At 51.9% G+C, this 21,427-nt stretch overlaps 1 protein-coding gene across 1 annotated transcript in view; it reads left to right on the top strand.

Annotated features, from left to right (window-relative positions):
- The window catches only part of CCDC88C (coiled-coil and HOOK domain protein 88C), a 124,202-nt gene that overhangs the window by 43,693 nt on the left and 59,082 nt on the right, over positions 1 to 21,427 (top strand). Inside the window, exons 4-6 of the mRNA XM_036097516.2 lie at positions 7,117 to 7,186; positions 19,387 to 19,445; positions 20,231 to 20,314. Of these exons, the coding sequence (XP_035953409.2) occupies positions 7,117 to 7,186; positions 19,387 to 19,445; positions 20,231 to 20,314 (213 nt within the window). The remainder of the gene's footprint in view (positions 1 to 7,116; positions 7,187 to 19,386; positions 19,446 to 20,230; positions 20,315 to 21,427) is intronic.

The following is a 21,427-nucleotide window of genomic DNA, read 5'->3' as shown; positions in this document are numbered from 1 at the left end:
TTTGGGACTTGATTCCCCTGTTAGTGTGAGAGAGACAGGACACCTCTTCCAAAAAAAAAAAAAAAAAAAGTTTTTTTTTTTAAAGTAGGCTCCATGCTGGGTGTGGAGCCTGATTTGGGGCTTAATTAAACTCACAACCCTGAGATCGAGACCTGAGCTGAGATCAGGAGTCAGATGCTTAATGGACTGAGACAGCCAGGCACCCCCTTTTTAAAAAATCTTAATATAAATTTTAAGGAATCTTATCAGTCTGATTTTGTCAGTTGTCACCGTAGCAGCTTTTCACTGCCTCTTAGTGGGGCGTTGAGTGACAGGGCAAAATGTGAGAAGGCCACGAATGTGGGCAAATGAAGCATTTAGATTCAGAGGAAAGAAAATGGTATGTGATTCGGGGCATCAAAGGTAGCTGCATGGAGAAGGTGATGTTTTCTATGAGCTTTGGAGGATGAATAGGATTCTGACTGGGAGGAGTGGAGGCTAGGGTTGTGGGGGGAAGAAAGTGTGCCCCAGTGGGAACTGCAAAGCGTGTATAGTACAGTGTAACCCTAGGCTTGACTTGTTGGCCCCATTTAGCAGTTCAGACATCTCTGGGCGTTCTCCTCCTGTGGGACTCCTAAGCGTTCTGCATAGCCCAGCTCAGACGCCGCCTCCAGGAAGCCTTCCCAGACTTGCCTGGGCAGAGTTTGGCTGTGCTCCTTGTGCTGTGCTGCTCTGACCCCCACCCTCTGTGCTATGATTTTCTACCCCCCCTGCCTTTCCATTCAGGCTGAGAGTTCTCAGTTCACAGCACGGTGCTCAGCATGTGTCTTCTGAATATCTGAACTGCAGACGTAAAGGTGGGTTGGGTGTGCACTCAAAGCCGAAACCATGCGTGTTTCTGATTTTCAGTATTGACTCTGAGAACGTGGCTAGGTCCATAACAAGGCTCTTTGTTTCTTTGGCTCTGTGGAAGGCACATTTTTCTGTTCGGACCATCCTGACCACCTCGGTAACCTTCTGGATGCCTCTGCTGGGTGATTGTCTTAACTTTTCGGGGATTTCCCCTCATTTACTCAACATCAGCTCCTATCCAAACCCCTATGGAGGGTCACTCGTGGGCCCGAAAACTTGACCTTTAGCAACACTTGTTTTGTCTTCCCGGCACAGTATCAAGCTACAAAACGGAGTTTCATTTGGAGGGGAGAAAAAGAATTCCTTCAGTGTCTTCATGACATCGTGTTCTTAATCCAACAGGCCACACACACACACACACACACACACACACGTGTTTCCACCCTGCAACTTCTCCAGGACCTTGCATTTCTTCCATGGGGGGAGAAAATGACCTTTCTGTTTGAGTGGGCACAGAGGTCCAGCTGGGCGCTGGCAGGATGGTGAGCCTCTTCAGTGCGGCCTCTACATTGCCCCCAGGCAGTGGATGGAACTTTTCTGGGAGCCCTGAGCCTCGATCTTCAAGGGCCTGGGACTCTGGAGCCCACCCCGCCCCCCAGGGCCTCCCTGTAAGTCAGCCCTGCCCCCACTCCTGGTCCGGGGTCGCCTGGGTCCTGCTGGCTGGCATCTGCTCTTCCCAGCTGGGGGAGGCTTTGCGTTTCCTGGTGGGAGATGCCAGAGTGCACTTCGATTTGGGAGCAGGGGGGTGGTGTTTTAAAAAATGGTAAGGCAGTTGATTTTCCTCTTGGATACATGGTGAATTGTCTCGAAGGAAAAGATAATTTTCATGAGCCTGTCATTTCGTAGCTCAGTCGCTGGCAGATGCATGCTGCGCGAGAAGCCGTGCCACGGGGTTCGAATAGCATCATTTAAGGTGGTATGAGCATCACAGGATCAGTAGAAAATCTTGGCAAATCTTGCCCTTGTCCTGGTGGCCCTAGGAAAGAATGTGCTGTCATTGTGGTAGATTCTCTTTGAGAGTTTCTCTTTCTTTACTAACATGCCTTCAGTACCGTACATGCAATTGTGTATCCGTGTCTTAAGCATCTTTTGTGGTCTGACGAACCAGGATGAGCGCTGGGTCTCTGAGGACCTAACCAGCCCCCGGGACCCGTTCGAAGCCACAGTGTTGAGGTGCTTCTCCTCTATCACACGCCTCGTCATACTTTGATTTGTATTTTGAGGTGTTGGGGGAGTGTTTTAGGCCCTCCTTTTAATATACTGTTGTTGATAGTTGTACTGTGAGGTGGACCGTTTACTAAGAGTTTGGGGTACATGCACTTATGCCCAGGGGTAAGTGTGTAGGGCATTTTAAGGGGCCTGAGCTGAGTCCCCTGTTCCTAAACGAAGAGAGGAGGTCCTGGGAGAAAGCACGGGCTCATTTTGGTTCTTCCAGGACATTCAACTGCCATGGTCGGGTGGGTACAAGCTCTGTAAGTCTTGAATGGGGACTGGCCAGAATGGAATTGGGGGGCCCACCTCCCACAGGGACCTAACAATTAAACGGAGTGACTGGACAGAATGCAGAAATTGAGCTTCATTTACAAGCCCTGGGAGCAAGGGGGTCATATCTGGCCCCTGCCGGGGTCCCTCCCGGGTCTCTCCCCAGCCCCTGCAGTGCTGCCTCAGGCCTGTGACTCCCCCTCACTGTGTCCTCCTGCCTCTAGCCAGGCAGCGCTGTCCACAGGGCAGTGACAGAGCCTTCTCGCTCTTTTCATCCTGAGACTTTGCTGATAGCCGCTAAGTGCAGACGTTCGGGAAGCCTTGAACGTTCCCTGAGAGGAGTGAGGTTGGAGGGGATTTGAGGAGGGCTGGGGACTGGAGGGTGCCGAGGATGTAGCCTGGCCTTGTGGCGCCAGCCCACATTGCGGCCCGGGTTTCAGAGACCAGCAGGACAAGCGTTTGGCGTCCCAGGCGGTGAAGCCATGCTCCTGGGTCCACCGTGGCCACCCGCTTAGTTGTAATCAAGTGTGAGGTGTGCGAGTAACCCGGCGCCTCTGGAATCTGCTCATCAGCACCTTCTGTCATCCTTCCTGTCACTGGCAGTGTTCCGTGATCCGTGAGGCCCCGAATGGGGCTCCCCTCCGGTGTCCTGTGTTTTCCCTCCCCAATGAATACATGTGTACTTGTCAGGAGAGGATTCGAATAGGAAGGGAGCTGTTTCCTGCCACTCAGCCGCCTGGTTCTGTTCTCAGAACTTCTCCCCAGCCATGACCTCTAGAGCCAGGCCATGGGCCCTGCGTCGTCGCCCTTGGGATGCTGCTGAAATCAGGAAGCTGGGAATCCGACGGGGGCGGGGGGGGGGGGCAACCCTCCAGGCTTGTTGACACCACGTGCGAACACAGATGCACGGCCCCTGGCGCCCACCAACGGGGGCGACAGACGCTCCCTGCGGTGTCCTGGCCGGCCCCTTCCCTCCCCCTGCGCGTAGGGCTGACGGCCTGGGAGGGACTTCGGAATTCTGATAAGATGCCAGCTCCTGGATTTGCAGCCAGGCTGGTTTCAGGTGGGCTCTCTCCCCTTTTTTACATCACAGAGCACTTTCCAGCCCTCGGCCGCTGAGAATCCTACACGCCCACCCTCCTCTCATCTGTTCTTGGGACTCTTAGTTTGTTTACAGCAGTTACCAGTGGGAATCCTCCAGGATGCGATGTGTGGCTTCGTTTATGAAAAGGAACATCTGGGGCTTCCCCAGCATCTTTTGTTAGGATCCGATAACCCACTCAGAGGAGGGGATCAAAAGCCCCCCTGGACCTCCAGATTTAACCCTTCGTCCTCCCCGCTCTCTGCAGAGGGTGAGGGTTCTGCCTCTTCCCTCCTGCCCATCAGGTCACAAGGATGTGGTGACAAGACCGAGGCTGCGTGGAGGCTCGTGTGTGCCCTTGTCCCTCGTCCTGGCCTCAGCCTGTGACAGTGGCCTTGCTTTTGCTCTTTGCAAAACTGGGAGGGCTTGCTGGCAAATTTGAGGGCTGCTTAGAGCACACCCCTTGGCTTGTGTTTTGCGTCCTGGCTCTGTCCCACCCCACGCAGCCGGCCAGGGTGTGACCAGGTGCCCGCCGAGCCGGCCGGTGTCAGCTGCGGCCTGCACAGTGGCTTTCTGTTCTCAGTCCCGGGCGGGAGGGTCTCCTCGTCAGCAACCACCTCACGTCCCCACTAGATGGAGGGCCTGGCCTGTCGCCTTGGAGGCCCTGCCACCCCGAGGGGACTGACTGTCATGTCGGGGGCATGACAGCTGCTAGGCACATGTGGCTCTCTGGGGCCTCCTCGTGCGGCTGGTGTGACCGAGGACGTGAGATTTTAATGAAATTTGAAAACTGTTGTTTGATTCGGGCATCGGAAAACTTTTAACTGTGTTGGGGACAACTTGGGGGTGTGAAGCTACTTTGTGCAGATCGAGTGTTTCCGATGAAAATTTCGCATCTGGGTTGAGATGGGCCCTGGGTATAATCCCCTCACTGGCTCCCAAAGACCTTAGCCTGAGAGGAGAATGTAAAATATCTCCTTCATGATTTTATGTTAGTTATGTGGCGAAATGATGGTATTTTGGATATGTTGGCTTAACGTATCATTCGAGTATTTTGATACACACGGACACACCTTTTTTTCCTTACCTTTTTTAGGGCGGCTACTAGAACATTTGAAATTAATGTATGTCTCGCACTGTGTTTCTACTGGATGGCTCTGATACTTCGGAGCCTGCTTTTGCCAAAAACGTGCTTGGCGGTTCTCTAGGGAGATGGTTAATGTCTCGGGAGTGCTTTGGGCCACAGGATTAGATCTGAGGAGACCCACGGTGTTTTTTTTTTTTTAATTTTTTGAAAGGAACAAATTTTAAAAATCATCTGTTCATAAAATACTACTACTTGATTGCACAAGGGATACATTTCTTGTGGGAAAATTAAAAGTAAAACACCCTGTTTTGGGAGAATACGTGGGTTTTCTAGCAATAGTTTCTAGCAGTGTTTCCAAGGACCTTTTGCTGAGATCATCATTAGCATAAAAATACCACCTCGTAGGAGCACCTGGGTGGCTCAGTCGTTAAGCATCTGCCTTCGGCTCGGGTCATGATCCCAGGGTCCTGGGATCGAGCCCCGTATCGGGCTCCCTGCTTGGCGGGAAGCCTGCTTCTCCCTCTCCCACTCCCCCTGCTTGTGTTCCCTCTCTCACTGTGTCTCTCTGTGTCAAATAAATAAATAAAATCTTTAAAAAAAAAAAATACCACCTCGTATTTTTGTATGAGCTCTTCGAGATGATTTCACGTTCTGTGTCTCCTTTATAAGTGTGAGCAGTCCAATCATCGCGCCGGTGCCCCAGACCCTTGGACAGTGACAGACGGAAACTAGCCCAGACTTCAAAAGGGGCTCTAGCTGGTTGGACAGTGATGACAGGTAAACTTCCAGAAGCAGGGCTGAGCACTTGAGTTTAGTGTTGAGGCAGAAGAGCGACTCCGTGACCGAATGGGCTTAATCTGGCCTGGAGTCTTTACTTTTGCTGGATGAGCGAGCTGGAAAGTGGATTTTGCTGATTGTACTCTTCATGTGTGTTTTGCCCCAGGGTGAGACTGTGGAATCCTTTGGCAAGAGCATTCAGTTGAGAGACTGTTTTGTATGTGTGTTGACTTCTTTCGGGCCCCGAAGGAGGGCTGAGGCTCTCTACGGCTCACGCTTGTATCTAGCACAGGTATTTGCCAACGAAAAGTGCTTGAGAAAACATGAGCATCTCCTGTGGTGACCTGCGACCCCAGATAAAAAAAACGTTCGCCAGCATTGAGTGGAGAGGGGTCCGGTGTGTTTGGGTCCGCATCCACTCCTCTCCTCCCCCCCTGCCCCAGTCTGGTGTAGACAGGAGCCATAGAAAGACACTGAGGGGGAGGATGAAATCATTTTATACATCTTTTGAAGGTGTTGGCCTCTCCGGGCATGCTTGCCAAGGCTACCACTCTGAGCTGACGATTTGGACATCGTTCTGGGGTGTTCACCTGGGCCCTGTGGGGTTAGGGGATTGTGTGATTGTCCCCGTTTTCTTCATCAGCCCTAGTTGGCAGTATATAGAATACAGAGATCCTCGTGTTCACATTGTGCAGTAGAGTGACGCTGGAAAAAAGCCGTCTCACTGGAAACATTTTTAAAAAGGCATAAGAGAGGGGCGCCTGGGTGGCTCAGTCATTAAGCATCTGCCTTCAGCTCAGGTCATGATCTCAAGGTCCTGGGATCCAGCCCCACGTCAGGCTCGATCAGCGGGGAGTCTGCTTGTCCTTATCCCTCTGCCCCTCCGCCCTCCTCGTGCTCTCTCTCAAATCTTTTCTTTAAAAAGGCGTAAGAGGAGCTTTGTTGGTGAAGAATTTCTGTAGTGACCACTTTTGGAAGAACTTCTGTAGTGACCATTTTTGTAATATGTTAAGCCTGAGAAAACCAACTCCTTACTTGTCTCCGTAAAAATGAGACTTTTATCTTCTGATTGGTGAAAAACAAGGCACATCAGGGCAGGGAAGAAGACCTGTCCCGAGAAGTGCTCTGGGAAACGGTGCATCGGGGCCAGCACACTCCGCTGGGGGAGCTTGTTAAAGAGCCCAGACACGGGGGACATGACTGATGGCTGGTGCCTGGGCCTTCTTTCAAAGCCCCTTGGTGTGAGGGCCAGAAGGCGGCTCATTTCCTCGCGCCACCTTTAACGGGTGCAGATTAGCTGTGATTTATCCCCTCTCCCGGGGAAGCCGCTGCTGTAAATGAGAGAAGTCTCCTCATTTACAGCTTGTACCAAAGACGTGCTGATTGCTAGGATCCTGAATCATCAGGTTATAAAGACTCCGTAGCTTATCTCTTATCTTTACTCTATTTTTTTTAATTGCACCAGCAAACCGTACAATAAAAATAAAGACCTCTCTTAAAAAGAAATTTACACCTAATCCTCTATCCCAGCTTGCAGTAGATCTTTTTCCCAAGGTCTCCATCCATCTGCAGGCATGATTTTTATTTGTTCATGATCAAGGTAGAAGTATAATTAACTTGGACTTTCCACGTTTATTTGTATCCTAAATATTCCTTCCTATTATAGAGGATCTTCATACCTAGCGCTTAATGGCCACACGCACGTTCATCCAGTGACTTGATAAACTGTAATTTTCTTAGTCATTCTTTAATTTTGTTTCCTGTTCTTAACGGTATCTTTCCCCCTTTGTTTCTGTAGGAAGTTCTCCAGCAGCTGATCGTAATGAATTTGCCCAATGTCTTGATGATTGGCAAAGACCCGCTGTCTGGTGAGTGGAAGCTGCCCCCTGCGGTGCCCGGGGCAGTGCCATGGGCCCCGAGCAGCTGCCGGACGTACAGCTCTGACGACCAGCTCTGGGCCGGCATGGTGAAAACACGTGATCGTTCCGGCTAGCTTTTGAAGGGTGGTTTATTACCCTGAGGCAGGAAGCCAAGCGCGCCTTTTTTCCCCTTAAGAATGAGTCCTCCCAACCCCTCCTTTGCAAGTGCAGAGGCAGGCGAGGCCACCGCTTCCTCAGTCTTAGGGACCTGAGTCATGTGGTGGACTTGCTGGGGCTCTCTCCTTAGTGAGCGTGGAACCCACACCATCATGGGATGTGGTAGCTATTGGCAAGAAAGAATCTTTTGAGGGAACTAATGTTCCTTCCACGGGGATCCCGCCACGCTTTCGTTCACCCTGTGCTGGATCTCTCCAGCATGTCCCATCTTGTATCTGTTTGCACGCCTCCCGCTGGTCTCTGGAGCCCACTTGGGCAAGGTTTCTAAGTCCTAGGCTGGGACACTTGGTGTGACTTTGAAGGACTGAAAAAAATGTCCTCCTGGACACCTTGCAGAAAATCAGAGCGTCGCTCATACCTGCCAGCTAACTCACCGGGTGAGTTGAAGAGGGTGGTGGATTTCTTCCCTGCCACATCTGTGTGCCTTGACCCGCACGCACGGCTCGTGGACGTCGGCGTGCAGGCCCCGGGGACAGCGTACTCGCCGGCTGGGACTTGTGTCGGTGGAGACCTGGTTGGCGTCGGTCTCTGGCCTCCTAGAATGGGTGAGGGTCCAGGAGTGCAGGAAAGACCCCACAGAGTGGTGGCTTTTACAGAAAGGACCGAAGCTTTCCTCTGTGGCATCTCCTCTTTCCCGCCGGCGTCTGGCCGCCCTTGCCCCTGTTCATGAGAGTAGCTAGTGTTGCCTCAGGACTGAAGGAGGAGGACCCTGAGGGATCGGCCCAGGACAGTTCTCACGGAGAAGTGGTATCTCAGCGCCGTGGTGCCCGAGAGCTGCAGTAGCCTCTGGAGCCACTGGTCAGCGGCAGCGGGTGTCCTCCGGGGGCCCCGCGGGCTGGCGTGTCTGCCTTTTCTCCGTGTGAGCCGAAAGGAAGAGGTTTCTCGGGCCTCCCCTTAGTCTCTAGCATAGCTGGCCGTGAGCACCCACGGCCTTGCACAGCTGTGGCTTTGCAGCGGCCGCACAGGCCCACCTGGTGGCTCCTGGTGGCGAACGCCGCCCCCCCCCCCCCCCCCGCTCGGTGCGCTAGTAATGAACGGGGAGCCTTTGGTTCGCCTTGCCTCTGGCTCTGCCTTCGGGCCATTTGTCCTCTGGCTTTATTTCAGGGTTCCCGCCCCCCCCCCCCGCCCCCGCCAGGTAGAGGATGCCAGATGCAGCCCATCCCAGCCACAGCCCCGGGCCCCAGGGGCAGTTGGCACTCTCGCGTTTCCGTAGTAACGTCAGGAAAGTGGGGGGTCTGCTTTGCTGAGCAGAATTGTGCTGATTTATTCAGGGGCTGGTTTTATAGGGGCGGGGAGAGATGCCTGTGGGAGGTTGGTGGCTCAAGCTTAGTTCTGCTGCTCTGTCTGCTCTGGAGACAGCCAGAGGTGTAAGGTGAAAAGGCAGGCGAGGAGCAGGAAAGGAGGACGCTCCCTCCTTGAGCCCTTGGTGAGCCCGCCACGTGCTGGGCACCGTGTATGTGTTAAAACATGGGAATGGGATCGTGCTTCTGGGGTGCAGCTGTGCCATCCCATTTATAGATGAGAAGACAGAGGCTCGTAGGGTTTAAGTGACAAGCCCTCGGTCCTGTAGCCTGTAAGCAGACCCCCGGAGCCTGAGCTCCCCGTCGGTATCACATGCAGATGTGTCAGGTTGGGCCAGTATTTGACCATTTTGACCTACAGACATGGCGGTGGCGTATGGTCCAGTCTAACGTCAAACACATCCACTCCCCCATCCAGCCACCCTGTCACGCTGTCGTGCTGTGTAGCTTGCCCACCCTCCTCCTGGTGGTGTCCCTTCTCTTCCCTGTCAGTGTCCCCACTCCCCCCCTTCCTGCTGCCATCTGGAAGCCTGTACTCCGGAGGCCCCTTCACCAACTACCTCCATACCCTGGGACCCTGGCTCCAGCCTCCCCCTCAGCAGAGTCTCTGCTCAGCCTCTGAACCACATGGGGCCGAGAGAGGTTGTCCATATGCAGAGGACACAGGTCCCCACTTTGGGTCTGTTGATGAGCAGAAGCATCTGCAAGGATTGGACACTGACTTGTTTTTGAAATTGCTTTATTGAGGTATAGTTTCATACCATAAAATTCACCCATCCTCAGTATACAACGTAGTGATTTTTTTTTTTTTTTAGTCATAAAGGTATAGAATTGTGCAACCTTCACCAATGTTTAGAACATTGTGGAGGAGCTGCTTTTGAGCCTGTGACAGGTGAATGGAGTGTCCCTAGCACCGAATAGAATCAGTACACATCCGTCAAAAAGGTGGTGTCACCAGCTCTGAAGGAGAGGCTGGGAAGAGACCGTGCGCATCGGCCTGGCAGTGAGCTTGGGTTGGGGGGGGTCCTCCAGGCAGGGCCTGTGCCGGGGGCTTGGGCAGGCTGCACACGGAGGGCTGGGGCCGCCTCACCACGGCGTCACGGCCGGGGAGCTGTGAGCTGGGCGCATGCTTGGGTAGGTTTTGACAGGGGCCCCACGGGGCCTCTGAGAACAGGGAGGTTGGCAAGGGAGACCCACCAGCAAGAAGACAGAGAGGCATATTTATGGAATAGTGTTTTCTGTTTTAAATTTTAAAATATAGATGAGTGAAGAAGCATTTTGGGTTTCTTTTTAAATAAAGAACAAAGTTGGTTTCTTTTTTATGTGGTTGCCTAGAAGTGGGCTTGGGAGGTGGGAGGGGTGCTTTTTTACTAATTCTGCCACACATATCTTAGGAGCATGGCTGTGCTCTTTTTGGCTGATGTTGGCACCATACTATTATTTATAACATTTCACAGTTTAGGGTTTTGTTTTGTTTTTGGTTGTGTGGGGGTTTTTTTTTTCTCTCTTGGCAAATGCACCTCAATGGAGCTGGGTGCCAGGGGCGGGACAGGGCCCAGCAGAGCATCTAGACAGACAAACACACACACACACACACACACACACACACACACACACACACGATATAATCTCTCATGAAGGCAGGAATCTTTGGGTTTTTTATTTTTATATTATTGCCAGTGTATTCCAGGTGTTTAGAGCAGTGCCTGGTACATAGTAGGTGCTCAATAAATAAAGCATGCATGCTGGAGACCCACCTTTATCTCCTCCTCTCTCCTGTCCCCACTTCCCTATTCCTTCAAGCCAGTGCTCCTGGCGAGTGTTAAACACATGCTCTCCCAGATGCAGAGGTCGAATGTCAATGGTCAGGGTCAAGTGAGAGTTGATCTCTGCCCAGGACCATGTGTGTGGCTCCGCAAGGCCTGAGATGATGCACTGGAAACTGCCCTCACCCCACCATCTTGCGCATCCATTAAGTACATTTGCGTGGTTTACCAGAGTCTGTTCTGGAAGAAGTCACGAGAACCAAGAGAGGGTGATGTCTGCTTTATCCGTAGAACGAGGGAAGGTTCTGGACCAGACCTAGACCAGCTCCCCGGTCCCTTCAAGCCCTGCTTTCCTCAGCAGCCAGGCCTGTCACCGTGCCACACAAAAAAAGACTAGATTTGCCTGACAGGAAGCCAGGGTGTTAGCGAATTAATTTCTCTGATGAATCATTCAGCAGTCACGCTGGAAGAGAGCATGGCTTTTCTTCCAAGGTTTGTATCCAAGTGCAGCAGTGGTTTTCTGACTTGTAAATGGCTGATCCCAGCTCAGACGTGCAGAACGGAAGGGAGGGAGGAACCCAGCCCAGAGAGGAGAGGGAACTCCTTCAGAGGCACACAGCTGTCACCATAAGTTCCGCAGATGGATATATACGTGGACAGGCAGGAGGGCGGCCACTGTCATCATTCCGCGTGGTGCTTCTTGTATTCTAGACACCTGGCGAGATTCCCGGGTCCATGGAGGGGCTGACCCCGGACCCTGCAGAGTGCTCTCTGTGAATACGGCTGGAACTTTGGAGGATAGCCTGGGGGATTCCATTTATTTCTTTTCAGTGGGCTTGCCCTTGGTCTTTAGATTTCTCCATATTCTGGGGGCCCTCGAAGGGCTTCCAGTGACAGAAAGCACCTTGGGACCTCAGAGCGTTCTGTGCCCACAGATGCTATGACTGTCCTTCCACCCCACGCAAGCCTCCATTTCGATTGCTGCTCTGGCTGAGGAGACTGGAGGGCCACTTTCCAACCCCCCCCCCAATAGAAGACTAGAATGGCCCTGTTCCCTTCCTTTTCTGAGCAGGCTACCCCTCAGCCAGAGGCCCCATAGAGAAACTCAGTCTGTCCCTCTCCTTCAGCTTTTGTGTCAAATGCCCACCCTCTCCCACTGGGTCCAGGGGCCCTGGAAACAAGTAGGCTGTCTCTGCTCAAGAAGCCCCCAGTCTTTTTTGGGGAAGGGATGGGAGGAAGGCAGTGTTGGTAACTACTAGATCTGTTCTAGGGTAAGAAATGATGTAAGTGCACTTTCCACAGAGTGCAGAGCAGATACTGCTCTCTGCCTGGGCAGGCCAGGAAGACTTCCTGGAGGAGGTGTGTGGCAGAGCGTCAGAAGGGAAGGTGTCCTGGGCCGGAGGAGCTCAGAGGGGTGGAACTGTGCTGGGAATCCCATGAGGGGCATCATACTTGGGACACTGGGAAGAAGTCCCCGTCACAGCTGAAGTTTACATTTCAAAGGCCGGAGGGAAAGGGGAACTCCCTGAAACTCCTGGAATTTAATATTTAACCCTCTCAGTGTTTGCTTGCTCTCCTGTCAGGGGCATCGTGGAAGTGCTTTTCAGATCCCATGAAAACCTTCCCTCGTAGTCCACACGGTGTGGTTCTGTGTTTTGATGATGAACAGGGAGCTTGTGCTGGGCCGGTATGCCCGTGGAAGCCAGGAAGAGGGCCCGGAGTCTGGCTTATTAGGAACAATCTTCTTGCCCCTGAGAAGTGTGCCCTTAAAGACCACAAGGACTGGCTTCCCTCCCCTGCCATCTTCCTGCAGTCCTGCCCTCCCCCCACATACCCTGCTTGCCAAGGGACGGGGTGGCAAAAGCATCCACCGTTGGGGGTTAATGAGAGATTCTTGGGTTCTTTCTCCAAACTTTTATTTTTTTCATTTCTCCCTAACTCTGATCTCGTCTTGTATGCATATGTTTTTATTTCTGTATTTATTACAAAAACCTCACGTCCTTGAAATGAAGAGGCGAGAAGTAAGCGAACAAAGGAAAACCAACCTTGCAGCCATTCGATCCTGTTCATGCTCCCCCCCGTTCCCTCCTTGAGGGAACAGGCTCCGAAAGGCCCCCAAACCCTATTTCACATGGCGAGGCCACGTCCTGCTACTTTGCTTCTATGCTGCTGGCTGGACTCAGAGATGAGTTTTTCAGTCCCCTCTAGGACGCGGGGGTTGCCGGGCACTTGAGCTGCCAGCCAGCACTTGGCTTTTCCTGGAACGTGAAGAGCTTGGTTAACATCAGGCCCGGGCAGGCGTTCCAGCGCGGCCAGAGGCCGGCCTTCTGCACAGCCCACGGGATCTGCCTGGATACCAGCCTTTGTTTAGTAAACTTCTTAGCGCTGGTCTGGACACAGAGACTGCTCCCCGGCTTCGGAAACCACGCCATGGCTTCCAGCGGGACTGTGCCCTGTGGCCGTGGCCGTCCGCGGAGGAGGGACGAGATGTTATTTGTGAAAGGTCTTTATGGTCACTGATAGGATGTGGGCTTTGAGTTTTCCTCCTGGTGGCTGGGAGGGACCCTGCCTCACATCCTGTCCTGCCTGGACCGCCACCTTCTCGCCTACAGCCTGTGCGAATGCTGGGTCTCTCGCTGAAGTCTGGTGGTCGATTCTGCTTTTTCTGGTCTTCTGGTGTTGGGTGCTCGGGAGAACTAGCTTTCCCCTGCTGTGGCTCAGGCAGGCTGGGTGCGGTGGGGAGCCCTTGTGGTGGGTGATGCCATCTGAGGGGCTTGGTGTGGCTGTTGCCGAGCTCTCGGTCACCTGGGAGCAGCTGCCTTCCGTCACTGGGCAGAGGCTTCTTGCTGCCCACACGGTGCTGCTGGGGTGTCCACGGGATGGGGGCAGGCTTGCTGTGGGTGGTGGACAGACACTGGAATGAGGGGCCCACTGGTCAGGCTGCGCTTGGGAGGCCTCTGCCCATTTCACACGGACATGTGACTCCGTACCTGCCAGAGTCCACCTGTGATAACCATTTATTTAATAATTAAATAAAAAAGGGGTTATGTTAATGCCTGGTGGGGGCCGCGTTCTGGGTGTAAGAAAGCTAGGTAAGGGTTTCACAGGGTTTGCTCTTCAGATGGGAGGTAGCAGGTGGAGGTCCCTGATTCAGACCACATGGACCGGGACCGGTGTGCGGAGGGTCCCCATGGGCCCACCCACCAGGAACATGCCATCCACTCTGTTCCTCGGCAGTGCCTGGGGAAGGTGACCCTGACTGTGAATATAGTAATAAACAGCAGTTTTTGATGTAAGCGGAGCCCCCAGGAGGGCCCGCAGAGCTGTGCCATGTGTGGGTGAGTCTCGGGGTGTCTACACTGAGGAGACACGTACAGGGGTCATGCTCAGTGCAGTGCTGGTTTCCAGTCGACGAGACAGCCCCACAGTCACCCTTAGGGAATGGGTGTTTTTTTTATTTTTTTTAAATTTTATTTATTTATTTATTTATTTATTTATTTATTTATTTATTTGAGAGTGAGCAGGAGAGAAACAGCATGAGAGGGGAGAGGGTCAGAGGGAGAAGCAGGCTCCCCACTGAGCTGGGAGCCCGATGTGGGACTCGATCCCAGGACCCTGGGATCATGACCCGAGCTGAAGGCAGTCGCCCAACCGAGCCACCCAGGCGCCCTGGGTGTTTTTTTTTTTTAAATAAGAAACCGAGTAGAGCATAGTTGGTGATTGACTCTAGCACATAAGGCAGAGAAGAGCAGCATGTAGAATTAGTAAGAAAAAAATACGTACGTACGTAGGCGTGGTCTCCATCCCAGCAGGGAGGGAAAGTGAGCCCGTTCTCTGTTCTTCTACCCGGGGATTCGACGTGAACGGTTTAACGTGACTCGTCCAGGCAACAGGCACTGCCTAAGCTTACCTGGTTAACTGCCTGCCTACCTGGTTAACTGCCTGCTTACCTGGTTAACTGCCTGCACGCTGGCGTGCTGGCATCAGATGCTCAACCAGGTAGAGCCTTGCTCTGGAAGGAACTGTGACCATAACGACAGGATGGAGTTAGGGCAAAGCAGGCGGTGACCAGCCCGGGACCCGATCTGAGTTCTGTGACTCCACTTGTCTAAGCCTGTTCTTGTTTGTAAGATGGAGAGAATACTGTCCTCTGGGGATTCAGTCAAACGATCGTGTGCTCTGTGCAAGGGCAGTCATGGTCTGTAGGCATGAAGGGCATGTGGGGAGGGCAGAATTAACTCTAATGAGTCCATTCTCCAACCTGTGAGGGTTAAAACCTCAGCCTTGCCAGCAGTTTGTGGATCCTGGGCCTCTGTGGTTGTGGAGAGCGGACTTAGCGAGACAGGACTCTGCGTCATTACTTTTCTCTGGTCTTAACAGGTCCTCGCCATGCCTTCCGACGTCAGCCAGGCGGAGGGTGTGCAACTGGGGGCAGGAGGAGCTCCATCTAAGAAGGGACTGGGTGTCCCCTTGCCCAAATCCCCACCTTCATACCGAAGTGATCATTGATAGAGGAAAAGCTTTATTTTCCGTATCCAGAGACCAGGAAGTGTGAACATTCAGACGGCTGCCTCTTAGAGAATCAGAGTAGAGCCAAAAAGGACCCTAGAGATCACGTACCGGGCAGGGAAGATGGGTTTTGTAGCACCTGTCAACTTCCGCCGATTGGCAGCGGCTGTCGTGTGCTCTGTTCAGAAGGATTCTGAGGCCTCGTTCCAGGCTCAGTAAGCAGCTGATGGGAATGCGGAGCCGCGTGTGCTACGGACACAAGATGAGAGGGGATTTTCCAACCCTGATCTAATCCAGCCGCCACGTTTTAGAAGTTCATGTACTTTAATTGTCAAACTAGCCTCCTGTCCCCACGCCCACCCTCACCACACGTGCGGTATCAGATAGTTTCCCTTCTGTTTTGGGAGCTGACCGCTGCAAACATCTGTAGCTTTGTATGTAGCTTAGATCAGCAGATGCATTCCGGCTCTGCAAAGAACAGCTGCTCTGAGTTTCTCTGCGTCGAGACTTCAGGAAGCAGGTAGTAAAGTAAGGTTTTTCTTAGACTCAGCCATTAGCTCAGGCTGTCATGGGATTCCCCCTGGGGTTGCGGGTAGAGGCAGAGGGTGTCGGATGTTTTCAGCCCTCCCCCCACCCCTTGGTTGCTTGTGACTCACTCAGTACAGAAATCCACATCGCTTTGTACCCTGCCCCCATTTCTCGCTCTGAAAAGCCATCCTAGTGAGCTTAGCCAGGAAGCATTTATAATTTGACAGACGCTCTCTTCCCTTACCTCTGGGCCTTGCACGTGCTGATCCCCGCACCCGAAATGCTCTGGTTCACCTGCCTCCCACATCGCTCCTCATCCTCGGTTCTCAGCTCAGAGGTCACTTCCTTGAGGAAGCCTTGCCTGAGCCTTACTGCGAACTAGATGTCCTTCCTCTGGGTTTCCATAGCACTTATCAGCTTTTTAAAACTGCTGGTGGTCTTGGTCTGAGCTCAGAGGACTGTGTTGATTCCAGTTCTGTGCTCATCGAGCCCCCGGCACGTAGTAGGGGCTTGGGAGGGCGTGGTCTGTAGGTCTGTTTCTTCTTTGCCGGCTTAACTGTGTCACTGAGCTAGCCTCGCTGGCAGGGACCCAGCACAGAGTCTTCTGGTATGTTTTGAAACTATTCAAAACCCACAATCTGGCAGATTTATGAAAATAGCAGTTCGCCTTACTGTTGAAATCTTGAGAGAAATTTGGTAGCAGCTTCCCGGGAAAAACGAGGGAACTTGTGCTCTTTTTTATTTATTTATTTTTTAAATTGCATGGGAATCTGTGGAGGGGTAAAAATCACAGGGTGCATTTGTTGTAAGCATATGTTTGTATTTGCTTCGCCTGGTGAGACTGAGCACACACAGCATTGCTTCATTTGAACTGAGGGCAGAGGTGGGCGCCTGGGTGGTGTCTGCCTTTGGCTCAGGTCATGATCCCAGGGTCCTGGGATGGAGCCCCGCATCGGGCTCCCTGCTCAGAGGGGGGTTTGCTTCTCCCTCTGCCTCTGTGCTCTCTCTCTGTCTCTCTCAAATAAATAAAATCTTAAAAAGAAATGAATGACGGCAGAGGCAAATTTCCTAGGACCCCGTTCATCGCCAAAAAGTTAATTTTAAATAATTTTTTTCCGTGAAAATTTTTCGAAGACCCTCTCCCTTTAAACACTTTGCCCCGACTCTGTTCTAAAATGTAGCAAACAGGAATTCCATACTTTCCTAATGGGTGCGAGCGAGTGAGTGAATGACTCACGGTTGTCATTGTGTGTGGCTGCTCGGTGCTGAGGGAACAGAACCCTTTGTTCTTTTACCGAAAAGTCACAGAATGTAGTTTGAGCCCTTTGTGTGCGTGTGCACGGAGTTTCTGGTCCCTTCCCTGCAGTCAGGTAGCTGACTGATGCTCCTGATGTTGTTAATGGGCCTGTTCGGTGGTGTTCCCGCAGTCAGTTTGCTGTTTTTTTCCATCGTGAGCTGGGGAACGTGGATCATCGGAGTTTAAATTATTCTAAAGTATGATATAATTAGGACCTTTGGGGCCTTTCCTGTGAACAGAGTATGTAAAGATTCACTGTGTGAACTCTGACTTCTGTCTGAGCCGATCTGAGACCTTCCAGATGCTTTCCTCCTGCATGTCTGCTCCCTGCTGGTTATATACCAGGTGCGTGGCCGGTGGAAGGTGAATCATCACTGGCAACACCTGGGGGGGGGGGCGGGTCTGCACCTTTTAGGTCCACCAAAGGCTTATGAGGGGCACTTGCCAGGTGTCTGGGGACTGATCGAGGGGACGGAGGTGAGAGCACTCACATGGCTGGATGCAGCACTGTGGCCAGGGAAAGATTTTGGTGAGACTGATTGCAGGCTTTGAATGTTCAGGTGGGCATTTCCTTGTTATCAAAACTAAAATCATGATTGATCATCAACTCAGCTTTAATGCAAAAGTTAGTCATTGTGGTCATGCATTTATTTATGTCTATGGATTAGAACCTCTTGGGCCAAGGAAAAGGCCTCCAGTTAAAAGAATGCATTAGTCTGAAAATTTTTCCGTTTCAAACATTGATAAAGTTCTGGACCTTATCAGCAAAGAGAAGGGCTTGACCATAGTACACTGATGTGCGGTGCCAAACCTTAAGCATATTCTTAGGACTGTGGATCTGCGTGCTCTGAAGAGTCCCTGAGGCCTAGTCCCGAACCCCTCCTGCCCACCTTCAGGCTAGAAGGTGAGAAGGGGGAGTGCAGTTTTGGTTGAGCTAATGCCCAGCCGCCATACCTGAGACTCAGCCATGATCTCGGGAAAAGCTGTGTTGAGCTATTTCTCAGTTGAGAAATATTAGGACAAGATCGCATGTCACTCCACACACACATTACGCCCAAGGACTGGAAATGAACCACAACACTGATTCTTGGGACTCAAGTTCGGTTTTTTCGTCCTGGTGGTAGTTGGGGATACGTTGGGCCATATTTGCACAGAGTGAGCAGGTGCCGCTAAGTCTGTCGAGAACACCATGCTATTTGTGGTGTGTTGCTTCTCTCCCAAATAGAACAGGACACAATAAGAATGGGAGAGCCCTGTGGAATTTTTCACCTGCAAGCAAACTTGCACATCACCCAGTTCATCACACTGTAAGGTATGGAAACCGTTTCGTAGATACGGAGACCAAGCCTGCGAGACAGAGTTCGGCTTGTTGGAGTCACACCTCTTTGGGTGACCGAGCCGGTCTAGAGCCCAGTGTCTCTGTTTATTTACGTGATCAAAACTGATTAGGCCAGCAGGTGAGGATGCATTTGGCCTCAGGCATAATCAGAGAGACAAAACGCAGAACGGCGAAATAAGATTTTTTTGGTCTCTCTGGCAAAACGGAGAAAGAGTGGGAGGATAGAGACGTGGGACAATGGGGGATTGGGACTTGCTGTTTTTCGGTTATGAGAAAGTAAAAGGGTAAAGCCTTTCTGCAGGGCAATTTATTAAAGAAGGAGGTAAGGATGTGCATAATTAGCCACTAAGGTGTTCTCTGTAGCAGTGTTCAGATTAAAATAGTGAAAACTTGAACCTCTCAGAGAGGATTGGTTGAATAAGTTTGTGGCCTTTGTATAAAGTCAATATGAGACCATCAAAAATGATGCATATAGGGGCGCCTGGGTGGCTCAGTCGGTTAAGCATCTGCCTTCGGCTCAGGTCATGATCCCAGAGTCCTGGGATGGAGTCCCCGTGTTGTGCTCTGCGCTCAGCAGGGAGTCTGCTTCTCCCTCTCCCTCTGCCCCTCTCCCCACTCATGCTCGCTTGCTCGCTCTCTCCCTCTCTCTCAAATGAATAAAATCTTAAAAAAAAAATTGACACATACATGTTTGGGATCTGCTCTAGAATACTCCAGCCAAACACTGAGACAGAGAACGCGGGGGAGAGGGTGAACCGATGTGCAAACTGTTGATCATGTGAAGCGGGGTGATGGGGGTGGGGGGTTTGTTCCGCTATTCTCCCTTGTCTGTTTGACATTCTGCATGATGGAAAGGCAGAGTTATATACAGCCTTATTTTGGAGCACTCGGTATTTTCCTTGGGGATTACTCTCTCCCCTGTGCTTTGCTTCCCACACACCAAAAAGAGCTGCTGGTTCTGAAGTTCATTCATTATCATGAGAGGATATTTATGCTATGTGAATGGAAAAGGGCCACAGATAGCTACAGACAGAATTCTCATTTGTTTAAAAAATCAGCCCATACAAAGAAAACAGATGGGAGTGTGCACACCTAGATGGTTATCGCTGGACAGAAAGACTACTGTCTCTCTAGCTGGGTTTCACCTCCCCTCCCCGTGCTACAGACACAGATCACTGGTGAAATTTTATGAACAGTTGAGCTTAACTAGATATGTTGCTCTTTTGGTTTAGGGAAGAGCATGGAAGAAATAAAGAAGCTGCTGCTGCTGGTACTAGGCTGTGCCGTCCAGGTAGGGATTGGGCCGGGGCCGGGGGTGGGGGAGGGCCTGCTCTCAGCCATCGTGGGTTTGCAGTCGTGAGGTAGGAGTTCTTGGGTTCCTGGGAGAGTGGTGGCCACCATGTCTGGCACAGGGCACCTTGGGCCAGAGGGCAGGTGGGGACCCATGGGCCATGATGCCATTAGCACCCTGTCCCCAGTATAGAAGCATCTGGAACTACGGCCTGTGGGCCACATTGACCTGCCACCTGTGAAGTCTTATGAACACAGCCATGCTCGCTCCTTTACATGTCCTCTGTGGCTGCATTCACGCCATAGTGGCAGAGCTGAGGCCAAATGGCCCACTGGGTCTGAGATTTTTCCCTTTTTTTTTTTTTTTTTTTTTTTTTTTTTTTTTTTACATCTGGCCCTTTACAGATGAAGTTTGCCAGCCCCTGGCCTAGACCGGGTGTTCCTGCTCTTGTTTAAGAATCCCCTGGAGAGCTGATTAAAGTACAGACTTCAGCATCCGCTCCCCCCCTCAACACCTCCCCAGTGTTGTCAGTCTGGGATGAGCTTTTTCAAAATCACCCCCCAGGTGATTCTGCTGTAGGTCTGATACCGGTAGTCTGAGCAACTTGTAGAGAAGCCTCCGTGGGGGAGGGCTTCTGGGAGGACAGGAGCTTGCTTGGTTATGGAGGAGGAAGCCGGGAGAAGGCTTGGGTGGCTGGGCAGTTCGTTTTGAAACTATACTTTGGCGGCGGGGTGGTCCTAGGTTGCCGTCGCAGAGCTTCCATTAATACCTGTAACCCTCCACAGTGTGAGAGGAAGGAGGAATTTATTGAGAGAATCAAACAGCTGGACATTGAGACCCAAGCCGGGATCGTGGCCCACATACAGGAGGTAGGTGTGCGGCTCTGTGGGCTGTGGCGTGGACGGCGCTCCTGTGGCCTCCCGGAGCTGGGCACGCTCCACGGGGGAGAAGCTTAAACATCATGCTTCTGTTAGGATTCAGACGCCGCAGACGCATTGATTCTATTTGGAAAGGTAACCATCAGCAAGCTAAAATGGGGTAGAAATAAGAAAAAAAAAATTTTTTTTAAACCCTCAATCAAGTCTTCTTTTGCCTCCTCTTCTTGCCTAATATGGACTCAAACTATTTTTAAGAGCTATCAAGTGGCTTAGGCTCAGAATTTGATTTACACACCCTGAGAATGTCTTCTGGCAAATGTCACCCTCCTTAGAATGGTTGATCTTTATAGAGAGAGATTCTCTGCTTCTGTCAGTGACGTGGCAGAGAAACAAGCTGCCGTGCTTTAACTTGGGGAGTTAAAAACTGGCAAGTCCCAGAGGGCTTGTGCAGAGACCGAGTCTCCCGGATGGATGGGGTCAGGAGGGCTCTGCCTGAGAGCAGCCCCTCCGCCATTGCCCTTAGGTGGATGTGGTTTCCCTGGAAAATGAGCCTGGAGAGGCAAGTGCCCACCTGAAAATTGCCTTCCCTGACCTCCATACCATCCTCTCTCCAAAAGGAGCCCTGTATGCTTTAATCACCTCAGGAGATACGGTTCAGCCTCCAGTGTAATTGGACAGATGAAGTAAAGACACAAAAAAGACACGCAGAGGAGCTGGCAGAAGCAGCTGAGGGCAGAGGTCCCCGTGCTGGCACCGGGGACAGGCTGCTCCTGGGCTCGGGGGGGCTCCCACAGCTGCCCAGGGCGCTGCGCATGGGGGTGGTGAGCTCTGAGCCAGGATTTGAAGGAGGTGGATGCAGCTCGTTGCAGGTAGGGAGGGGGTCCATCAGGGAAAGTCAGTAATGTAACAGATATTGTCAGCCGCCCGTATCAGGGGCTGACCAATGGTGAGCCTCAGAATGGTTCTGCTTTTTAATTTTCCTTGCACGTCTGTGTATTTTGAAAATTGTGTTTATTCCAGGGCCTGGGTCCTTGAGACTCACCAGGTCTTTCCACTTTCTGGCTTTCCTGCTCAGACAGCAGGATGTTAAAAAGAGCGAGAGAA

Source organism: Halichoerus grypus, chromosome 8, assembly GCF_964656455.1.
Source record: "Halichoerus grypus chromosome 8, mHalGry1.hap1.1, whole genome shotgun sequence".
In the NCBI taxonomy this organism is placed as follows: domain Eukaryota; kingdom Metazoa; phylum Chordata; class Mammalia; order Carnivora; family Phocidae; genus Halichoerus; species Halichoerus grypus.
Note: the sequence above shows the minus strand (reverse complement) of the source record. Positions and strands in the feature narration are given on the sequence as shown.